General features: G+C 48.5%; 1 protein-coding gene across 1 annotated transcript in view; it reads left to right on the top strand.

Moving 5' to 3' along the window:
- The window catches only part of dph6 (diphthamine biosynthesis 6), a 44556-nt gene extending 25346 nt beyond the window's left edge, over positions 1-19210 (top strand). The window contains 4 exon segments of the mRNA XM_057058125.1: positions 10719-10932; positions 10935-10966; positions 14488-14872; positions 18086-19210. Of these exon segments, the coding sequence (XP_056914105.1) occupies positions 10719-10932; positions 10935-10966; positions 14488-14872; positions 18086-18204 (750 nt within the window). The 3' untranslated portion in view covers positions 18205-19210.
- The last annotated feature ends 462 nt before the right edge of the window (positions 19211-19672 follow it).

Below are 19672 nucleotides of genomic sequence, written 5' to 3'. Positions count from 1 at the left end.
TGACAATCCATTATTCTGCATCGCTTGATTTTTATTTAATTTATTTTTTTTATATGCTCTGCATGCTCAGCTACGGCTTTAAACCGGATCTGTGGGGACCCACATCCTCTTTTGACAAGTGTCCAGCGGTTTGAGAAATAGCACATGGCTACTGACAGGATGTGACGTCCACATGGCTCTTTCAGGACAGGACCACAGTCGCTGTTATGGGTGCTGCTGGTAACAGTGGAGGGAAACGGCATTAGAGACTGGCATTTGACGGACGCTGGACTTTCAAATTCCATCCGTCTCTTCGGCTATCTGCCTGGCTCGTCACGTCTTCAGCTCTGAGAAGCAACAAGCTGTCTGCATGTCGAGTCGGGCTGGCAAGCTGTCAGATTCAGATCCGACTTGATTTAAAGAATTAGTTAACCTTTATGATGTCGACACAGGGGTCCCGATGGTGGATCATTTGCAAATGCATGATGTGCTGGAATATTAGGTAAAAGCCTCCAGGTACAAAGGCAGTGATGTAATTCAGAAATATTCTGTGCACCTATTGTACATATTTTCAAAGGTTGCACTTATTACAATACTGTATATGTTACTTCTGGGGTAATTTATTTAGCACGGTCACATCTGTCTTTATCTGGTCTAATTCAAATGTTGCTTTGTTTTAGACAAAATTTGCATAATCAAATAAAGATCTGGCCCATTTTACCTCAGCCAATTCATTAAAAACAAAGGCTGCTCTCAGACATCCATTTGTAGCATTTTCATGCTAAACAAAGACAGGACTAATAGCAAGCTTTTAGATAAAAATTAGTTATGGCTGCATGTGCTTGTTTTTTAGATGGAGCTTTTAAACTCTTATGCGTCATTAACATAACACCAAGAAAGAAAAAAGCTGTTTTTTTTAAAAAAACAGTGTGATGTTTTGTTCTCTCAGTTAAAAAAAAAAAAAAAGTGAGTACTTATTTACCAGAATCACATCATATGATTCCCCCCCACTATTGTTTAGAGTAGATCAATTCTGCCTTTTCAATCACATTCAGAAGCATTTACGCCGTCAGCCACAATAGCCCGAACAGGTCTGAATAGAAGGACTATCACTTGAATGGCTGTTAAACATCATCTCTCTCCTGTTAGGGTAAGTGGCGCACCCCTGGGATATTTGCCAGGAAATTATACTCACTGATCAGATTGTCCAAGCTGTGTTTTGGGAGCTGGCTGCGCTAGCCTCAGGTTGCTAGTGATCACTAACCCCTTCCCTCATTCCCCTAATTGTGAGTGACAGTCAATATTGTAGGAGGCCTTCTTGCGCAGGCCCACGACAGGATTTGCATTGGATTTTGGAAATTGTCAAAGTGGACTGCGAGGCGTCAGGAGGGAGCTGACTGCGCCGATTAGCATCAAAAAGGAAGAGCGCACTACGGAGAGTGGTAGGATGTGTATAATCTACTTATGGGCAACTTAATGTCTCAAAACAATTAGATGAATTTTGTCTAACCTACTTGATGAAAGGTTCAAAGGTCACTCGAAGTCATAGTGAGGTTTGGCCACCCACGAAAAGGGTGCAGAAGAGAGTGCCTCTCTCCTATATATCACTGGATTATATTTATGAATGGTAGTTAAAGGACTGTGGGGAGCTTCTGGGCCGAGGTTATCACATCATAAAATACACATATATTAGGAATCTTAACTGCACATGAAGTTTCCAAATACTAGGCAATGCATTGATCATTGGTAGGAGTCCAGGTTCATTGGGGATAATCAAGAGGGTGACAGCTGAACGAGGAACCAAAAAATGACACTGAAGTGAGGGTCAGCGCCCTAGTTTGATAGTTTATTTCTGTCCCTCGCAACATGTCTCTCCTGTAGAAGAGCCGACATCCGCAGTTCAGCCGACCTCACACAAACGCTGCATCTTTTTCCCAAGAACTTCCCTCACCTCCATCTAGAGGATGCATCCACCTCAATTACCAAGGAAGAGTAATTAGCCAAAAAGCTAATTAGTTCAGGGAGGCATTCATGCAGCGTGAACAGATTAATTAGGACATTTAACTTCATTTCTAATATAACAAAATGAATCCCATAAAATGAGAGGCATCTCAAAGGAGGCGCTGTCAGCATCTGACGCCTCTCCCCTGTTTGCCATAATCTATTAAAATCTTGCTTTTATCTCACCTCTCCCCTGTCATACTTTATGGATTTTTTCATAAACACGGCCCATACTTCATAAATGTCTCAATTTTCTAGTCTATTAACATTACTTCAGAAGTGCTTGATAAAAGAGGAGGGCATGCGTGAAATAATGCGCCAATAATACAAAATGCTGCGGGCTAGAACAGTAGGGGCGGCCCCCTTGCGTGCGCGCCCCGACAACGCAAGGGATGTTATCAAGTTTAATAAAAGAACAAATGATCACTTTTGCCCAAGGAGGAGGGGAGATGAGGCAGGGAGGGAAGGGGTGAGGCCAGTTGGGGAGTAATGGAGTTGATGAAAGCGGGGACTTGAAGGCTCAGCGGTTTGTGCAGCCGCGAAATCGCGGGCTACGACATCGCTGCACGTAGAGACTTGCTCCTAGCTCGCAGGATCTTCACCTGGATTTGTGGTTTTTGCGTGATGACACACACACATGCACACACACGGAACAGCCCCGATTGTTTCCTTCCCCTCGGTTCCCTGATGGCACACGCGGGTTCACGCCTTCGGTCAGGAAGGATTTGACTGACGGCCAGGGATCGATCCGGCTCCCGTCTCCGAACGTCGCCGGGGTTTGCCCACCCCACACAGACGCTTGGGTCAAGCCCCTCCGTTTGAACCGGACTCTCAGGAAACATGCTGATCAAACCCTGTAAGCGGGCGGCGCCGCTTCCCGCGATGCGCGTGCACCTGACTGCCTGTTGTAATTGGCCCTGGCTCTGTGACAAGACAAACTGGTTCCGCCATGAAAAGGCGCCATAGGTGACGCCGCGGTGACTGACAGCGCCGATGTGGAGGATCCAACTGCAGCCAGCGATGCGCAAACAGATAAAGACGCAAAGGCAAACAAAATTAGCAAGCGGGCACACACACCTCTAACTCGAACCACCTGCAAATAAACATGTTGACACATGATGGCTAACATGCAGCTTTGTGTACTCACAACATGTTTGACTATTTGTCCAGGCTGTCTCCGATGCAGAATGGTGAGCACTGATGATCTCAGCTGGCCTCGCCGCTGCACGTACACATGTGTCAAATCAGGCTCCTCTCTGAAGCGGGGGCAGGTTTTTGGCGTTCAGATTTCTTTATTTTCCAGACCCGCCATGGCGCCGGTCATTTTCAGGAGTCTGTGGCTCGGCATTGCCGTCGCCACACTGGCTGGGAACGGGCTGGTGTCGGCCTGTACCAGGCGAGGACAGGCGAAGGACCGGATCTGTCAGGGCGCATCCGCTCCACGGGTGTCCACGTTCGCCGCTGTGCCCCTGACCCGGCCTGTGCCACACGCGCGCTCTCATTAATGGGACCGGCCTTGACAACTGATCCTAATTGCCTTTGAGCCGCTCTTCATGTATTATTGGTGCCTGGCTGCTCCCGGGCAGCCATGGGATGACGGGGACCATTGCCACAACCTTAAAATGGAGATACACAAACTATTTACCCAGATACGATAGGTGTAAACATGGCAAACATGGAGACATATTGTGTGTTTGATACTACACAGACTTAGTCATTTGCAAATGGCTCCATTCACACTAGCACAGATGATGTTTTCTGTGTGTGTGTGTGTGTGTGTGCATGTGTGTGTGGGGTGTGTGTGTGTGTGTTGTGTGTGTGTGTGTGAGACCCAGGAATAGAAATACTTTTTTTATTAATTTTCGATTCTTCAAATTTGAGATTCCCTTGCTGGTGTGTGTGTGGGGGGTGTGGGGGGGGGAGACTTGTTTGCTTCTCACTTTGTCACTGCTGATGAGCAACCGAGGAATGATTTGTTCGCAGACATCAAGAAGGCATCTGAAAAATGTCACCCACAGATCCCTCCACTTCCGAACAATCCCAATCACCAGCCCTCAGTCAAAATACGGCGTTATTTGTTGTCCTGCGCTCACGAACGACCTCATCTCTAACTATTTACTTCCCAGTGAACCCGTTCATTTGAATTGGGGAATAGGAGGGGTCGGCGCGGCGTGGCGCTTTATTTGCAGGATGAAATAAGTGAATAGGGAACGCACAGATAAAAAGCATAGCGGCATGTCCTGTCCGCTCTCATCACTGTCTGACGGAGGAGAGACGTATGACCATTCCATTACTATGGTAACTAGCCACTATATTCAGACCTGCCCGGGTGTGTTTCTTCCCCCCGCAGTGACGAGGAGGCATAGCTGACAGGGCCCACGTGCACACACCCGCACACACGCACGCGTGCAGACACAATAAGATAAGGAGGGTTTGGAAGACGCAGGCTGTGGAAGATTCACACGTGGCGGAAGCGGACAGAACATTGCAGGTTCCCGCGGATGTAAATGACAACAAACGTTGACCCCCCAACTTAAAAATCATCCTAAGCAGCAATAAATCTGTTTGATACAGCTTTAGAAAGCTAACCTAGATTTAGCCTTTTAGTCTTTTATTGGCTTATTTATACCTAACATTTGTTTCTATGTGTATATATTATTCTGTGTCATTCTATCCCCTCTCAATTGACAGCTATTTATGAAGCGATCACTCCTCAAACATGTCTGAAAGGGCCCGTTAGGGTTCCAGTCTCCTTTCGGGCTGCTGCTTTTGACATTAATTACATATGGTGCAATTCTTGCAAGTGGTAACTCTGGACCCGTCGTTCATTTTCAAACGGCATCACCGTCAATGCGAGATTCGCTAAGGTAAAACTGGCCGCGTGGGAATAACACTCTCCCCCCCCAGGACATATCAGCACTTGTACAACACATTTATTATATTAATATTATAGATTTATTAGGTAAGTAGAGATGGAGCCCCACAGGTGTAGCCAGTGTGTTATAGCCCAGATGCTCAGGATAAAACTGCATTCACTATTAAACAGACTACATACACTTCCAAATTACGGAGCTCAATTTTTGGTGCAATTTCTTAGCAATTTATTTCATTTTATTATTGTGGAACCATTTACAGTAGCCAAAAAAAAGCATGAAGTTTATGTATTCACTAGAGATTTTTGACACATAATACACATATTACAACAACATATTCTGCATTCACTGATACTAATTCCAATTTATTTACTCACGGCATATATTGTAATTTAAAGAATTTTGTTTTCTAGCTTCCATATTTCCGCATTTTTCCAGCGGTCTGTCCACTGGGAGAACTAATTTAGGTTCATGCAGATATTTGGCCAAGAAAAAGTAAAATCGGTGATTCTAAGGAGCCTCGGATGCTCTTAAGCTGCTCTGGCCCCGGACTGACTGGAGTTTGCGTGAATGGCTGCGTTGATGCGCGCTTTCCTTTTAATGCAGCCATACTGCCATCTGTTGACGGGAGGAGGAACTGCACGTGTTCGATCTCATCCTTAAATCACATTTTTCTCTCTCTCTCGGGTCTCTCTTTCAGCTTCTTGTTGTGAATGCTGAGCCACAAGCAACAGATAAGCAGCAAGATCGTGCAGACAGTTTGCAGATGCAGGAAGATTTTTTTTTTCTTCTTTTTTCCTCTCCGTGAACCTGCAGCGTCTCGTCTCTGGGTCACTGTTAGAGTTGCTTCCCCTCGTGTAGTGGAGACATTTTACATTTTCCTGCATATTGCAATGGCACGCTGTCGTCCACACATGGATCTTCTTCATTTTTGACAGTTACAGGAGGATTTCTCTGCAGCATTCTGCTCTGACATACTTGTTTTGTGGTCCAGGTTGTTAGTGCTCCTGTACTCACCAGACCAAGAGACTTAGTCAAAATATGAAAAGACAGAAGAGACGAGGTGGTCGCAGCTGGGAAGGGAGAAATGAGGGAGGTTGAGGGTTGCGGTTTCAGCATCATTCAATCAGACAACATGCCCCTCAGCTGAAACCATGAGACCCTCCCCGATTCCCTCGAATTAGGGAGATTAGCAGGAAAGCGCATAATGCAGGATGATGGAATTTGTCATAATTTGCATTGTCCTGGAAATATTTGGTTTGATAGAGCGATGCGTGGAAGGGGGCTTGTCATGTCCCACGGGCAGGTCACAGAGGAAGCTTGGCAGAAATGATTTTTGCGATATGTGCATCAGTCGTAAAAGCCTCACAACCAATTTGTCAAAAACCGCGAGGTCGGGACAGTTGAAGGCAGCGGGGCATTTTGCCTAACGCGGTGAAAACGCGTGCCCTTCCATCACTCTCCGTCCACGGGCGAGCTCTGGTGTGGCAGAGGGCTCTCCAGCAGCAGACACTTTGATTCACATCAGCTCTGAGTGGGGTTTTATTTGCTGGGATCCGTTTCCATTGTTTTAACACCATTACTGGGACCGTCGCGTCACCCGAGAGCTGAGGAGGCTTCTGCTGGAAAAATGCTTCAGACATTTGTCGTCCGGAAAGGAAGTGCTTATTTATTTATTCATTTGTTTGGACGCTCATGCACGTTGGCATTCAGATGTGTCTCCCTCAGCATCCAGCAGTCAGGCCCCCCCTGACCTTGGTTATAGTAGCGCGCCGCGGCTCCTGACCACAATAAAGCTGACCGGAGCTGACGTGACAGTGTTACACTTCCACACGGTTCAGTGTCTGCGGCGTGGGCATGTCGAGGGCTGACGTGGAGAAACAACAGGGGGAGAGAAAAAATACGCAGAAGGTGGGGGGAGGGGGGAGGCCAGAGTCCCCAGTTCAGACTGGACCAACACACGGCGACAACAACGGCTAATTACAGCCGTGCGTTTTTTACCCAACTCTGCCATTTACACACACTTTCCCTTTTTTTTACGTTGAAAATAAACGCCTTATATTCAGAAATTCCGTCCACTTTCCTCTCTTTGTGCTTTTCATCCCGCTATTTATGTCGCCGTGTAAGTAACACTGATGTTGTGTGACAGTTGAGCGTACAGGGGTTAGACTCAAACTGGAGCACAAACAGGAAGCACAAAAAAGAAATGGTGGGATGGGGGGAGAGAGAGAAGGCAAATATCTCCCTCCCTCCCCCCCTCCCTCCCTGTGTAGCCTTAAATGAGAATCCTAACGCGAGGAAAAGATTCAGCGGAGGGCAGGCCGGCTGCGGTTCTCCTGAAAGGTTCGTATTTGTAGAAATGAGGTGTCAGAAGAGGCAGGATTTCCTCGGGGCGCAGCACAACATGAGCCCATCTCTTATCATTTCCCACTCCCAGACGTGATTCGCTTTGAATGCGCTAATGCTGAAAGAGCCCCACAGACTTGAAGCCAGTCGGAGATGAAATCACGGCACACATCCCTGACAAACTGCCATCCACCACGCAAGGATTAAACAGTCGCTGCATATCAACCCCCCCCCCCCCCCCCCCAAAAAAAAAGCAGACATAATGTATGCACTTAAATACATCCAACATAACTTCAACCTCGGCGTCTTGATCCTCATGTTTTGAGCTATTTTCCGCCCTTAAAATATTCACGAAAGGGAGAGCGTTAGCAAAGAGGAGCGAGGGACGGAATTTTAGGAATTTGTCACATATATTGAAAAGGTTCCTTGAAGTTTTAAATGTGGAGCAGCTGCACTATAAATTGGAATTATTTTGCAAGCGCATCCGCTGAAATCTGCTGTAAACGCATGCGAAAACTTTAAGAAACTACTCCTGACAGAGTTTCACACTAAGTTTGCACAGTGGCTCCGTTATACCGTGTTCAGGCGGCACGGATGAAGACAATTAACAACATATCGCTAATAATAGAGTGTGTATCTAATTATCCGCCCTGTAGCTCCTACGGCGCCGCCATTACCCTTTTATTTTGGTTACACGTGTCCTCGCACAATGGAAAAGTTACACCATACTAATCTGGCCTATTTTACACATTTTGTATTATCATTTTCCTTCTTAAATTATGCATGAGGTCTCAATGGGGGGAAATGTGACCATTAGCATATCTGATAGGAGCGCGAGAGCGCTTTTCCTCCTCTCCGTCCTTGGAACCAGGAGGGGGAAACCTGACTGTTCGTCAATACCGGGTCATTTTATCCACACCAGCCCAGTTCATCTATACCGTCCATGCGCCCTGCTAATAACACACAAGCGTGCTTTTTTTTTTACACGACGGGGGCCCAGAGGGCTCCAGCACATGTGCTTACAGAGCGGCGCTGTCTGGTCATCCCTGCCAGACCTCTGCAGAAACACCTCAGACACTCTAACTGGAAAGGAGACACCTTGAGGGATCAAATCGAAGGCAGCATTTACATATATGATACAACACCGCGTTTCTCTGGGGATGCTGACCTTTTTCATGTGGCGCTGAACTCGTCGGGGCCATCGATTGGGCCACAGCGAACGTTCACGCGGGATCATCGGCCCGGACCAGGGTGTGTTTCCCACAGGTCGTGTGAACGGATGAGATGCGTATTTAACAGGAAAACCTGATCAAGAAGTGTTCGTTTGCAGCTTTTCCTCCCGTTGGCAGAGCAAGAGGTGAGCATTAGAAAAATACCTAGCTTGTTATAGAAAGTTTAATGTCGTACGCAATTGTTTGACCCTCATAAATATTAAAGCTTCCCATCTCCGGTCTATTAAAAATGCATGCGGCATTGTGGTTGTTGATCACGTTTAGAACGCCCATGCAAATTGGACTGTCTTTGCTGTCAAGGCCTAAGATGAATTATGTAGCTGTGTTGTATATTCAGGGACACGCCATTGACAGTCAATTAACAAGTTTGATTGGTGTGTGAACTCACTCTTTTGAACTGTTAATTTTATGTAAATCGTATTCCCTCTCTGTCTAGCCCCCCACCCCACACACACACCACCACCACCCCAACCAGGTTCGTCACAGGAAAAAAATCTGCCCCCCCCCCAACCACCACCGCCACATCGCAAAACCCCCAAATTCCCCAATTTCACCTCCCACCAAGAATAACCAGCGCGAGCTGCTTAATAATTGATCACCACACACCTGCCTGGTGGAGGCGATTTAACAGACTAGGGGTCCCATGCCGGCCCCTTTTGATATTCAAATAGACAAATGGGAAGCGGCCTTTATGAATTTAAAATGGAACGTGCTCTTTCGGTGAGACGGGCCTGTCAGGAAGCACTGGCCGCACATCCAACCTGATGCAGCCCTTCACTGTCGGCCTGGGTGTGATGGATGATAAATGGAATGCCAGTGGAAATTTGTTGTTCATATGTGGGAATCCCGGCTTCTCAATCCAGCGCGGAGGGCCTCGTCTCCTCCTCCTTTTCCTTCCTTCTCACTTGCATGCACCCCACTTCTCCCAGTCCTCCGCCCGTCTCCTGTCTCCGGGACCATCCCAGTAATTTGGAGCCACGGAGAGGGAGGCCGAAGATTCATCACAGCTGACAAGTGAACCTAGAAGCAGGAGATCATGGCAGACCCATCTGATTATGGAAATAACCGTGGCCGTGTTTGCCCTCTAGCTAAACAGCGCCGCGGCTAGCATCTCATTGTGCGGCAAGAAAGACACGCATCTTTCTGCGGGGCTGAAATATTTCGCTCTCGGTTTTCATCCTTTGGAGAATTTGTGTCACCGCCATCAATCCGAGCCAACGGACAGAAGAAGGAGCTCAGTTCAGCTGGTTTAGATTGAGAAACTAATACCTTTTCCCACCCTGGTAGGTTTTCTTAAAAATAACAGCAATGTAAGAGGCTCTTGCCTGTTATTGTAGCAGTTAATTTTGCAAATCGGATTCTTTAGCAAAAGCATGTGGTTCCTGTTTACGTCGAGCCCTGGGGGCGCTGCAATAGGGTGTCCCGTTACGTAGGGGTAGATTTCAAACCTCTACCCCGTGTTGCAAGGCCAAGGAGTAGGTGAGTGGGCAGGACTGAAAAAAGAGAAATGGGACTGGGCCTTTAGTTTCAGAGCGTGTATCTATTGATTGAGGTTTTGTTGATCCTCCCTGGGGAGCTGCACGCGCCCCAAAGTCCCTGCAAAGACCAGCAATTATCAACAAGACATCCGCGGCTATTTGCATTGACCAGCAGCTAATATCCCGCAGTAATGACATTAAAGCCCAAACACCGGTGAACTAACGGGGAAGGTCTCCGAAGACACGACCCCTTTAATGCCGCCTCTCATCCGCACTCATCTCTCTGCATTAAAAGGATAGATTTTTCCCTCTGTTTCATTATACATGAAGCTTAACTCCATCTTGGGTGTTTAACGGAGAATTGAGCTTATTATCACATGGTTAAACGTGCTTATAAATAAAGCTGCTGTCACAGTATTTTCACATAATATCTGCTTGTGAAGTGAATTTTGGCGATAAGATGCTGGGGGGGGGGATGTTGTGCCGTGTTAATTAATGCAGCACACGTTTAGAATGAACGTTAATTTGATTTCTGAACATCGTAGGTGGGTTTTGAACTCGTGCCTTGTTTATGAAACCGACCTAATGTCTGATAGCGCGAATAGAGACGCTGAATAGAGACGCCTTCAGGTCAAGGATCTTCTAATGAAACCTTCTTATTCAGCTGATTGTGGGGCAGCTGTTTTGGTTCATTTTAAACAAGCTAATCTTGACATGCTAACGATAGAGGGTGGTGGAATACACACATCCCCGCAGCATCGGTGGGTCGGCGCTGACGTCCGCTTGTTTCTCCCCGTCCTTTTCTCCAGGTGGATCAGTCTGTTTTCTGCTCGGGCCAGATCGGCCTGGTTCCCTGCACCATGCAGCTGGTGGAGGCCGGCGCCAGGACCCAGACTCTTTTGACCCTCAGCCATGTGAGGAAGGTCCTGCAGGCCGTGATCGCTAGCTCCACCCTAGCGAACGTTGTCCAGGCCCACTGCTACGCCACCAGGAAGCGGGACATCGGCGTCATCAGGGAGGCCTGGAGAGCGCGCTGAGGGCCGAGGAAGAGGAGAAGGTCAGCCTCTTTGTGTTTCTAAAAGTATAAGATATACGCTGGCTGTGGTGGCTTGTTTTATTATAGATGCAGGGGAAATATTGATCGTTCGTGCCTAGTCCTACATAGAGTGAACGCATCATTAATGGATCAGAAGACAGCCAGAACCAGCGGCTGATTAATAAGTGAAAAAAGGAAACGGGAGCCTTTAACTTTTGCAGAGAGGCCTTTCAGAATTTAGTTCTACAGTCGTGAAATAAGGGAAAGTTCCTTGCCCCTCCCTGCCCTGCCCCCCCGAGACCTGAGCCGCTGCGACTGATATTTACCAGCGTGCGCGCTCATGAAATGTTGATGATGTGGGAAACGCCGGCGTCTTTGATAACACGGAGCCTGGCACAGAAGCAGATGTCTTCCTCAGAGCTTCCCTAATCCTTTGCCCCCACGCACCATTTTGGAGCTCGGTTCAACTCTCAGAGCAGCTTATCCCCCCCCCCGTCACCACCACCTCTCTGCCAGCTCCCTCCATCCCTCCTGCCATTCCAGCACTTGCAGCTTACAACCTCTCGCTCCGCGCTGCTAAAGAGGGGCAGCGGGCTCCCCTGGCAGCCCCTCTCCTCCCACAGTAATCTGCGGGACCCTGGGAATTGGGCCTGGGGGAGAGCGTCAGGCGGCCCACCTCCAACATGTGGCTTGACTCTGACGGAGACGTCAGCTTAAAAGCGGTAAACACAATCTGTCCAGGAATCTTTGAGGAGTGTTTTAGGTCTTTTCTGATATCAAGGCTGTGTTTTATGTTAATTTCTAAGGACGCCCAGGTTAAATCTGTGAATAAATGATCCCCCCCAGGACAGAGCTCTGGGTCACTGCCCTGACCCCGTGCTCCCTCATTTCCTGCGAGGGCGTTCTTATCGCCGCGACCTCCGCCGCCTGGTCAGTCTTTCCCCTCCAGTTCACGTCAAATGTATTTATACGCCAAGCAGCCACAACGAGGCGAGTGGGGGGAATCACAGCGATGGGAAACTCTGCTGGGAGATCCCCTGGCTCTTCCTTTGACACATCCCATCTGTCTTAATCGTCACATGATTAAAAAATTTGAATCGGAGTGCAGATCCGGGAGCCAGCGAGACCTCCGGTGGAGGAGAAAATGCCTCGGAGAGGTCCTAATTTAACCCTGCAGAAAGGTCTTGTTTCATAAAAACGGATTAATAAAGTGCTTGATGCTAAACAGCATTAAAAAAGGTGATAAATCAATTTGGGAAAACCTCAATGTTTCATTCCTATTGCATCGCATCCCAATTAGTTTGCATGCTGTTCTTAATCTGGAGTTTTGGAGCTTATTTCCGACCGGCAGGCCTGAGGACACCTGTGTGCCTGTTAGCCACCAGGCTGCATTGCTGTGTTTTCCTTATTGGTAATTTATCTAATTGGGCGTGTGAAGGAGCTCCGAGGGTTAATTGGAAGCAGGCTCGAGTCGCCGCCAGTGTGAAACGGTTCTCCCGCACATCAGAGCGCAGCAGGTGAGGGGGGCTGTGCGAGCTTTGAGGGCTTTGAGGGAGATATTCAAGTCAAGAATTGTCCATTTGTATCAACTTAAGAGGCACAAACCTTCAAACTACAGGCTGCGATTCATTAGCACAGCAGTCCGATGCCTTCTGGGGGTGAATGCATCGGAAAAGCGGCGCGAGGGAGGCGATACCGCGGCGAGCTGACAGCGAGTGCTGAAACACGGAGCCACATGCTGAAGGCGACCCGCTGGGCAGGAAATGTAGGGGAACTGGCTAAGCGGCGCAGTCCCATCAGCTCCCCGCTGCTCGCCGCCTTTACACCACTTCCTTATTACCGTGTTTACCGTTCAACTTTCACGCCTCTCGGCCCTCCGACCCCTGGCGCACGCTCCAGGCACAGGGATGGGGGCTAGGGAGTGGAAGGAAAACAAACACATGAAGAAGCAGGTCTCCCCCACACACACACACACACACACACACACACACGCATTCACACAGTCTAGAGAGCCGGGCAGACTTCTGGATGTGTTTAACTACGACCTACCCAGCGAGCGGAGGCGCTGAGGCTCCGGCGGCGTGCACACACACACACACAACCCCTGCGTTAGCTCTCCGGCCGGTGCAGATTCTGGTGATAGAGAACGAATCGGGCCTTGATGTAACCCACTCCGACAGCTCTGACAAAAAGTCAGCCACTGCACCGCGACTTGAAAGTCCTGCCAGAGGCTGGAGCAGCGGCGCCGAAGACCCCCTCATGTCCTCGCAGGCAGCCAGTAGGGTGCAGCACCCCCCAGCACCCAGGGCCTTCAGGGTGGCCTTTAAGCCTGGCTGAGCAGGCCTCCCTCCTCCTGTCACTTCTCTGCTCGCCCCCTGCTTTCCCTCCCACGTTCAATCACTATTGACACATGCAGAAGCCCCCCCCCCCCCCCCCCCCCCCGAGAATACCTATCCCAGCGCCAGAAGTGCTAATATAACATTTATCAAAGCGCGGGACACGTATGTGTGTTGTCACTTTGTCTGACACGCTAACAGCTCGCGTGCTGACGCGGCTGTTGTTCTCCGCTCTTCTGATTCTTATTGTCGACCACCGCAGGCGCGGCTCGCTTCAGAATTTACCGAGTGGAGAGATCTTAAGCTCCCCCCCCCCCCCCCCCCCCCTTTTTAGTGCACATCTGCCCATTCAGGACACTCGCCGCAGCGTGAGGCTAGCTGTTGATGTACAATTAAGTGTTTGCTGAAGTTTAATCTGGAGGTAAGTGCCGCTTCAGTGAATCTGGCTGATTGGGTCATGACAGCTCATCTGTTGAAGGGACAAAGAGGCCATAGTCGGCCCTCGTCGATGATTTCTCTCTTTTTTGTGAGGGAATATCAAAATAAAATGTGAGTAACCCGTTATTATTCTGCACTTACGGAGTGGGGTGTAAGTGGATGAAAATTGATCCAGCAAATTGAAAAGGGGGTTAAGTGTTTTTGCCCTATCGACTCCAGCTGAAATGGCGGTTGTATAAAACACTCATTTCTCCCCCATTAGCAGATGAAGCCACAGCCAAGTATGATTAGAGGGCCACGTTGTAGCACTGCCCAAAGACATTTTGCTAGTGCTAATGGCCTTTGGACCAGAGGAGAATAAAAACACAGAGGCTCCCGCGTCTCTTTCTACAATTGAGGCCGCTTTATTCCACCAAAATGCGTGCGGCGGCGGCGCCACCATTACGGGTCAGGAGCGATCTTCCCGGAGAGGTGAGGAGTCATCAGCGGGAGCCGTCATGTTAGCAGACGCATTTGCACGTTATGGAGACTTAAAGCAGTATGGATTTTTTCCCCTCTTCTGGGTAGCGTGTAAACTATCATTACTCCCAACGTCCTCCCATTTGACGCCCTGTCGGGCCTCAAAAAGCTCGTCTTGGTGCTATTTTGCAGAACGTTGCGACGTGCGTCGCAATAAGCACAGCGCGGCGCGTCTCTCAACAGGGCGGGGGGAGGGGTTCCTTTAATTGTGTATTATTTGTTGACCAGTGCCCTTTGTCTGCGTTCCAGGGGCCGTCATGGGAGCCCCGGAGCGGACCGGCGCCCCTACTGGTGGTTGTGGTACCCGCGTTACCCAAAGGTGCTGCTGTGGAGTTTCACGTGACTGCTGTTCAGGACGACTCCAGAAGCACTTCCTGTCACCTGACCACGGAGGTGCCGTGCGGATCTATAGACTGGCACAGCGTGACGTCCGCCGGCGCTTGCGGCGCCTCGCTCTCGCTCTCCCTGGCTCGGCCTGTCGACGGCCTGGAGCTCGCCACCGCGAGGGATGCAACCGAGGCCATCGCCGCCACATTCAAGAAAGCCACGGGGACGATGAACGGAGCGTTGGTGCCGCTGTGCGCCAGGGCGTTCTATAAGTGCACGCACGCAGCGGCCCGGCTGGTCGTCGCAGGTACGTCAGGGGCAGAATGCCACTTAACACAGCAGATAGGGGCCTTTATTGATTACATTTCCCAGTCATTAATGGGGATTTATCCCAAATAAGCTGTTGGGAGATTCAGCACGCTCACAGGCTCAGCTCTCCATCGCCGTCCTAATGGAAACAAAGTGACAGCTCATCTCTCTCGCGCGCTCTTCTCGAAGTTTGAGCTGACGTTAAGTAAACGGCGTACGGTCTTCTGGAGGAAGCAGCCTCTCCGGAGCCGCGCGCCTCCTTCCTGTGTTTAATTATTGGAAGTCATTTGTTGTGTCTGCAGTGTGTACAGTAACTCGGGCTGCCGCCGCCTCTTTTGTCATCATTACACTTTCATACGACACCGTCTGCCGCTCCCGGGATTCCGGGGCCCTCGCCAAGGCAAACGCAGAGCGGGATTTGTTTTATCCTGGGAGACGTTCCCTCCGAGGGAAAAGGGCGACGAGCACATCGATCACGCCGGCTCACTTGTCAACTCATCGCCGAAGCAGTCAATTAACATTTTTGAACGGGCGCCAAAGCGGCCATCTTCCTGTCATTTTTAGCTCTGACATAAATCATCCTTTTCTGAGGGTTTGAGATGACTGGTACCAGTGATGGATGGGAAATAAGTCGATCTGTTTCGGATACACGCGAGCCCGACCGGCGCTGTTTGTTTATATAATTGGTATTCAACAATCCCCCCTGATATATGATGCGTGTCATTTATTCCTTCTGTCGTCATCCGCAGCGGAAAAGCGAAGCGATGAAAACTTGATTAAAAAAACGAATGCCTGGAAAGATCTCATTGCGAAGCTGCTGCAGCACGGTCGGCTGCTTCACCCTTAAAACTCCACAGCCTGTTTCTTTGATTACAGGCTGCCGACTGGTCCCCTTAAACCATTTACTGACTCATCGCTGGGCTGAGATTCCTTGCCTCCCTCCCCACGCGGAGCGCGCCGCTGCAGGCTCGCCCGCCGGTGTTTTTATGGGTCACATCCTGCGCTCATTGGATGATGAATCCAAAAAGTCAAAGGAGGAAAAGTAACACCTCTGGCGCTAGCAGTCGCAGCCTCGCAAGCGCTGCTGTCAATGAGCAGACAGACAACACTGGAGAAAAATGGGACTCCTCGACCCCCCCACACCCGCCGCCCTTCCCCTTCCCTTCGGTTACTCGCGTTAGGATTCACAGCTGATAGACGGGACATATGCTCCAAATGAAACCTTTAAACATCTTGTCTAAACTTGTTAGTTACGATCGAGAGATCCCCACAAGGCCGGGCCCCTGCGCCGCTAACTGGGGGGGCAACAGAGACAAACACAGGTAGAAACAAAGTAAGGTGGTTTTGGAATTTTTTAAAAACCAAATCAATTGAGAGAGCCTTTTGAACTGCATGAACGTTTGTCTCTGGGCCAATAAATATGCTTTGCATTAGAAAATTATCCCCAGTTTAGAGGCAGATTTGAGGAATTATTAGCATTAGCTTTAAGGTGTCTTTATGGTGGTGATGATGATGAGGATGAAGATGAGTCTAATGAAAGTTGTCTCGCTCTCCTTTAAGCTCTGTTGTTTTTTCCTGCAGCAGCTTTGTTTGGTCTCCTTGGACTAAGTGAACAATTTTCTCGAGACAACATTTGCTAATTAGCATCTCATTTACTGTATAATATGACCATTTTGACAGTGCAGCAAACAAACACGCACGAGTAACAGCTCTGAGACTCCTCCTCACCATCTTTCACAGACTCACTTATGTCTACGTGCCAGTTGTAAATAAAAATGGTGTTTAGCACGTTAGCGTGCTTCGGTTGTCCTTCGACAGCAGCCCAGCTGCTTCTCCTCTGTGAATTGTAGGAGCGGCTGTTCCTCCTGGGTATGTGGTTTACTTCCACTCCATTGATAACGTGACGGCCGTTTGCATCGGCCCATGGATGTCTAAATGGCAAAAACCATGGTTGGAACTTGATGATGTGACTTCCACCACCTCACATCTATCATTTATGTTTCTGAGCGCTGAAACACACACTGACTTTCTCAAAGACACATTGCGCCTGTGGTTCGTGTTAGAAAAAAGATTAAAACGTATCGACATGGAGCCGACCAGTGTGTAAGGCAGGATGAAGGCTATATTTCTCCTTTAAATGAAAGCCTCCCTTATCTGTGATCTCTTTAGCTTGTTCGGTTGTCAGCTAACCATCTCTAGAGGATTCTGCATCCCAAGGTGCCCCATGTGCTCTGATAGCACATATTTAGTCTTTTAATGGTCTCCAAAAAGCCAGTGGGGGCATTTTAAGCCCTAGTGCATATTGCTAATTAAAGGGTTTGAGTTCTTTTTAAGACTTTTTAGCATGCTGAGTGCACTGTAAGGGAAAGCGACTGATTAAATAGAGCCGATTGTCTAACCTTGTCCCTATTTTTCTTTTAGAAGTTCACATAACTAATAATGATGGTTTGCAACTAGTAGATGTTATTTAAAGGACATAAAGTATTAGATTAATTTAGGCTCATTTTATGTCTGAAAATGAATTTGTGGCTTTTATCTACTGCTAATAGCATGGAAGTTACGCACGTCTTCCACCAGAGGGCGCCACCTCTCATTCAACATCCTATTGTAGTCTGTCTCGTGTAGAGCTCTTCTTCTTCATTTTTGTCAGGCCAGCCTCGGTTCCTCCCAGGAGAGCAGGAATGGGGATTTGCAGCAAATATACCTGACCCTGACATGATATTCCAGACAGGAAACAATGCACCTCCCCAGATGTATGATTTCATTACAACCCTTCCAGATCCCAGTGACCACGCCCACGTCACACTCAGCATCAGAGAAACGAGGCAAGACAGCAACATGAGGCAGGAACACTTGTGACCAATTAGTGCACAGAGCTGGGAAGGGAAGGGGCAGCATCCCAGAGGGCCGCTGCTCAGCAGACAGGCTGTCATCAGGACTGGGCTGAGATGCTCGGCCGGCTCTCACGTGTCGGCCGCCCCGCGGCTGTCTTTGACCACACACTCACACAATATCACACCTTGGTTTTTTCAAATCTAAACTGTGGATCCAGTCTGAATCTGTCTGTTTGGAAGAGATCTGGATTCAGTCCTGATCACCATATTGTCTGCACCACGGGGAAGGACTGCAGTCTCAATCTGCCAAGATTTTGAGAATTCCAATCATTTGTACAATCTCCCTCCCCTCTCCCTCCCCTATCTCCTCTTTCCAGGACTTGAAGCCAGTTTAAAAAGCACTTTGGGAGAGTCCTGTCCTGCCGTGGCCCTGGTCCCAGTCCTGGATTTGCCGGACTCTCAGATCCTCCACCTGTCCTGCTGGCTCAGTTTGTAGGACAGCCAGCGTGGACAACAGGAATCAGGACATCTTCTCTGGAATTTTCAGGAACGCACTCGTCACAGCCCCCATTTGCAAAGACGTATCAATGGTTTAAATTAAAGAAAACTGTAAAAGTGCTCATTATTGTTTTAAACCAATAAACAGTTTTCATGTCCTATCTTGGACGTCGAGGCGATGACTCACTCGCGCTCTTGTTACTTCAGCAGTTGCTGGTTTTTCTCATGGAACCAAGGCCACATACCAGAAGACGGGTGACCGCGGCCTCCCCAGCGGAGCATCTCGTGCCATGTGGTATCCCCTGATGCCCCACTACTTCTGATGGAATTTCTCTTAGCCCCCCAGATAAGACCCCTCACAAAGGCCCCCGCTGCCACCACTGAGACCATCTGCTCAGCTGTAAAACCGTAGATTTACCATCCTCTGGATGTCTCAGCACCTCACACTCCGCGGGACGCACGCTGCGCATGTTATTATTGTGTAATAGGCAATCAGCACAGAGCACCTGAAAAGATTAAGCCTTTTTATGTTTTCTATTGATTGGAAGGCAGTCTGGTTAATAGGAGAGGGACGCTACAACACACAGCTGCAGGGCAAGCGTGTGTGTGTGTGTGTGTGTGTGTGAGCGGACACACTGGGATGATGTGGTGAAGATAATAACACTATTAACCACTACTCCTGGAACATTCCTCTTCTCAAAGATTATGAACCATACTGCTGATGGGGGCTGGAACGAGCTCCTCATGGTAGTTTCTATGGAGGGAGGAGCTGAGGGGCTATTGATCTGCACCCGTGCCAGCATTGTTTAGATAGTTGCTATCAAAAACAGCACAGACAATGGAGCCTGAGGATTTTTAGTGGGGGGGGGTTCAAGAACACAAACAAGAAATTATTTATGAACGTCTGAATAGCAAAGTTACCTGAATTTACCGCATTGGGTGTTCTAAAGGGCAAAGCAGTGTGTCTTTGACTTGATTAAGAAAGCAATAGTAAATTTCCTTTTTTTTAAAAAACAAACAAAAAAGTCAGTATGATCAACGGCAGTATCAACGGATCATGAAAGAATGAAATGTATTAAACTTAAATCTTAAATTCAATCCACACGTGTGTTTTTCCTCTCTTGACAGGGAGTCATGTTTAATAAAAACAGGCACTTGTGTCCCCAAATTTCATTTTACATTATAGACTTGTAGCTCTTCACTGTAATCATAACAAACTGTCTGAGCCGGGCCTGTTCATGCAGCCACTGACGGAGATGTAAGGATATGACTGCACCCTCAACATTGTCAAAGTGGTGGCCTGTGGCGGAGAACTTTCCTCCCGTCTTCCCTGCACTTCCTCACAAAATGAGTCCGGACAGGGTGACATTTAGTTCTCATGTGTTTTGTCAAATGTACATTTTTTTTATTTTACAAAGCTGACTTGTGACCACATTGCAAACTAACTGTCTGTTGTGGCTAACATT

The sequence above is a fragment of the Takifugu flavidus genome, chromosome 16 (genome assembly GCF_003711565.1).
Source record: "Takifugu flavidus isolate HTHZ2018 chromosome 16, ASM371156v2, whole genome shotgun sequence".
In the NCBI taxonomy this organism is placed as follows: Eukaryota; Metazoa; Chordata; class Actinopteri; order Tetraodontiformes; family Tetraodontidae; genus Takifugu; species Takifugu flavidus.
Note: the sequence above shows the minus strand (reverse complement) of the source record. Positions and strands in the feature narration are given on the sequence as shown.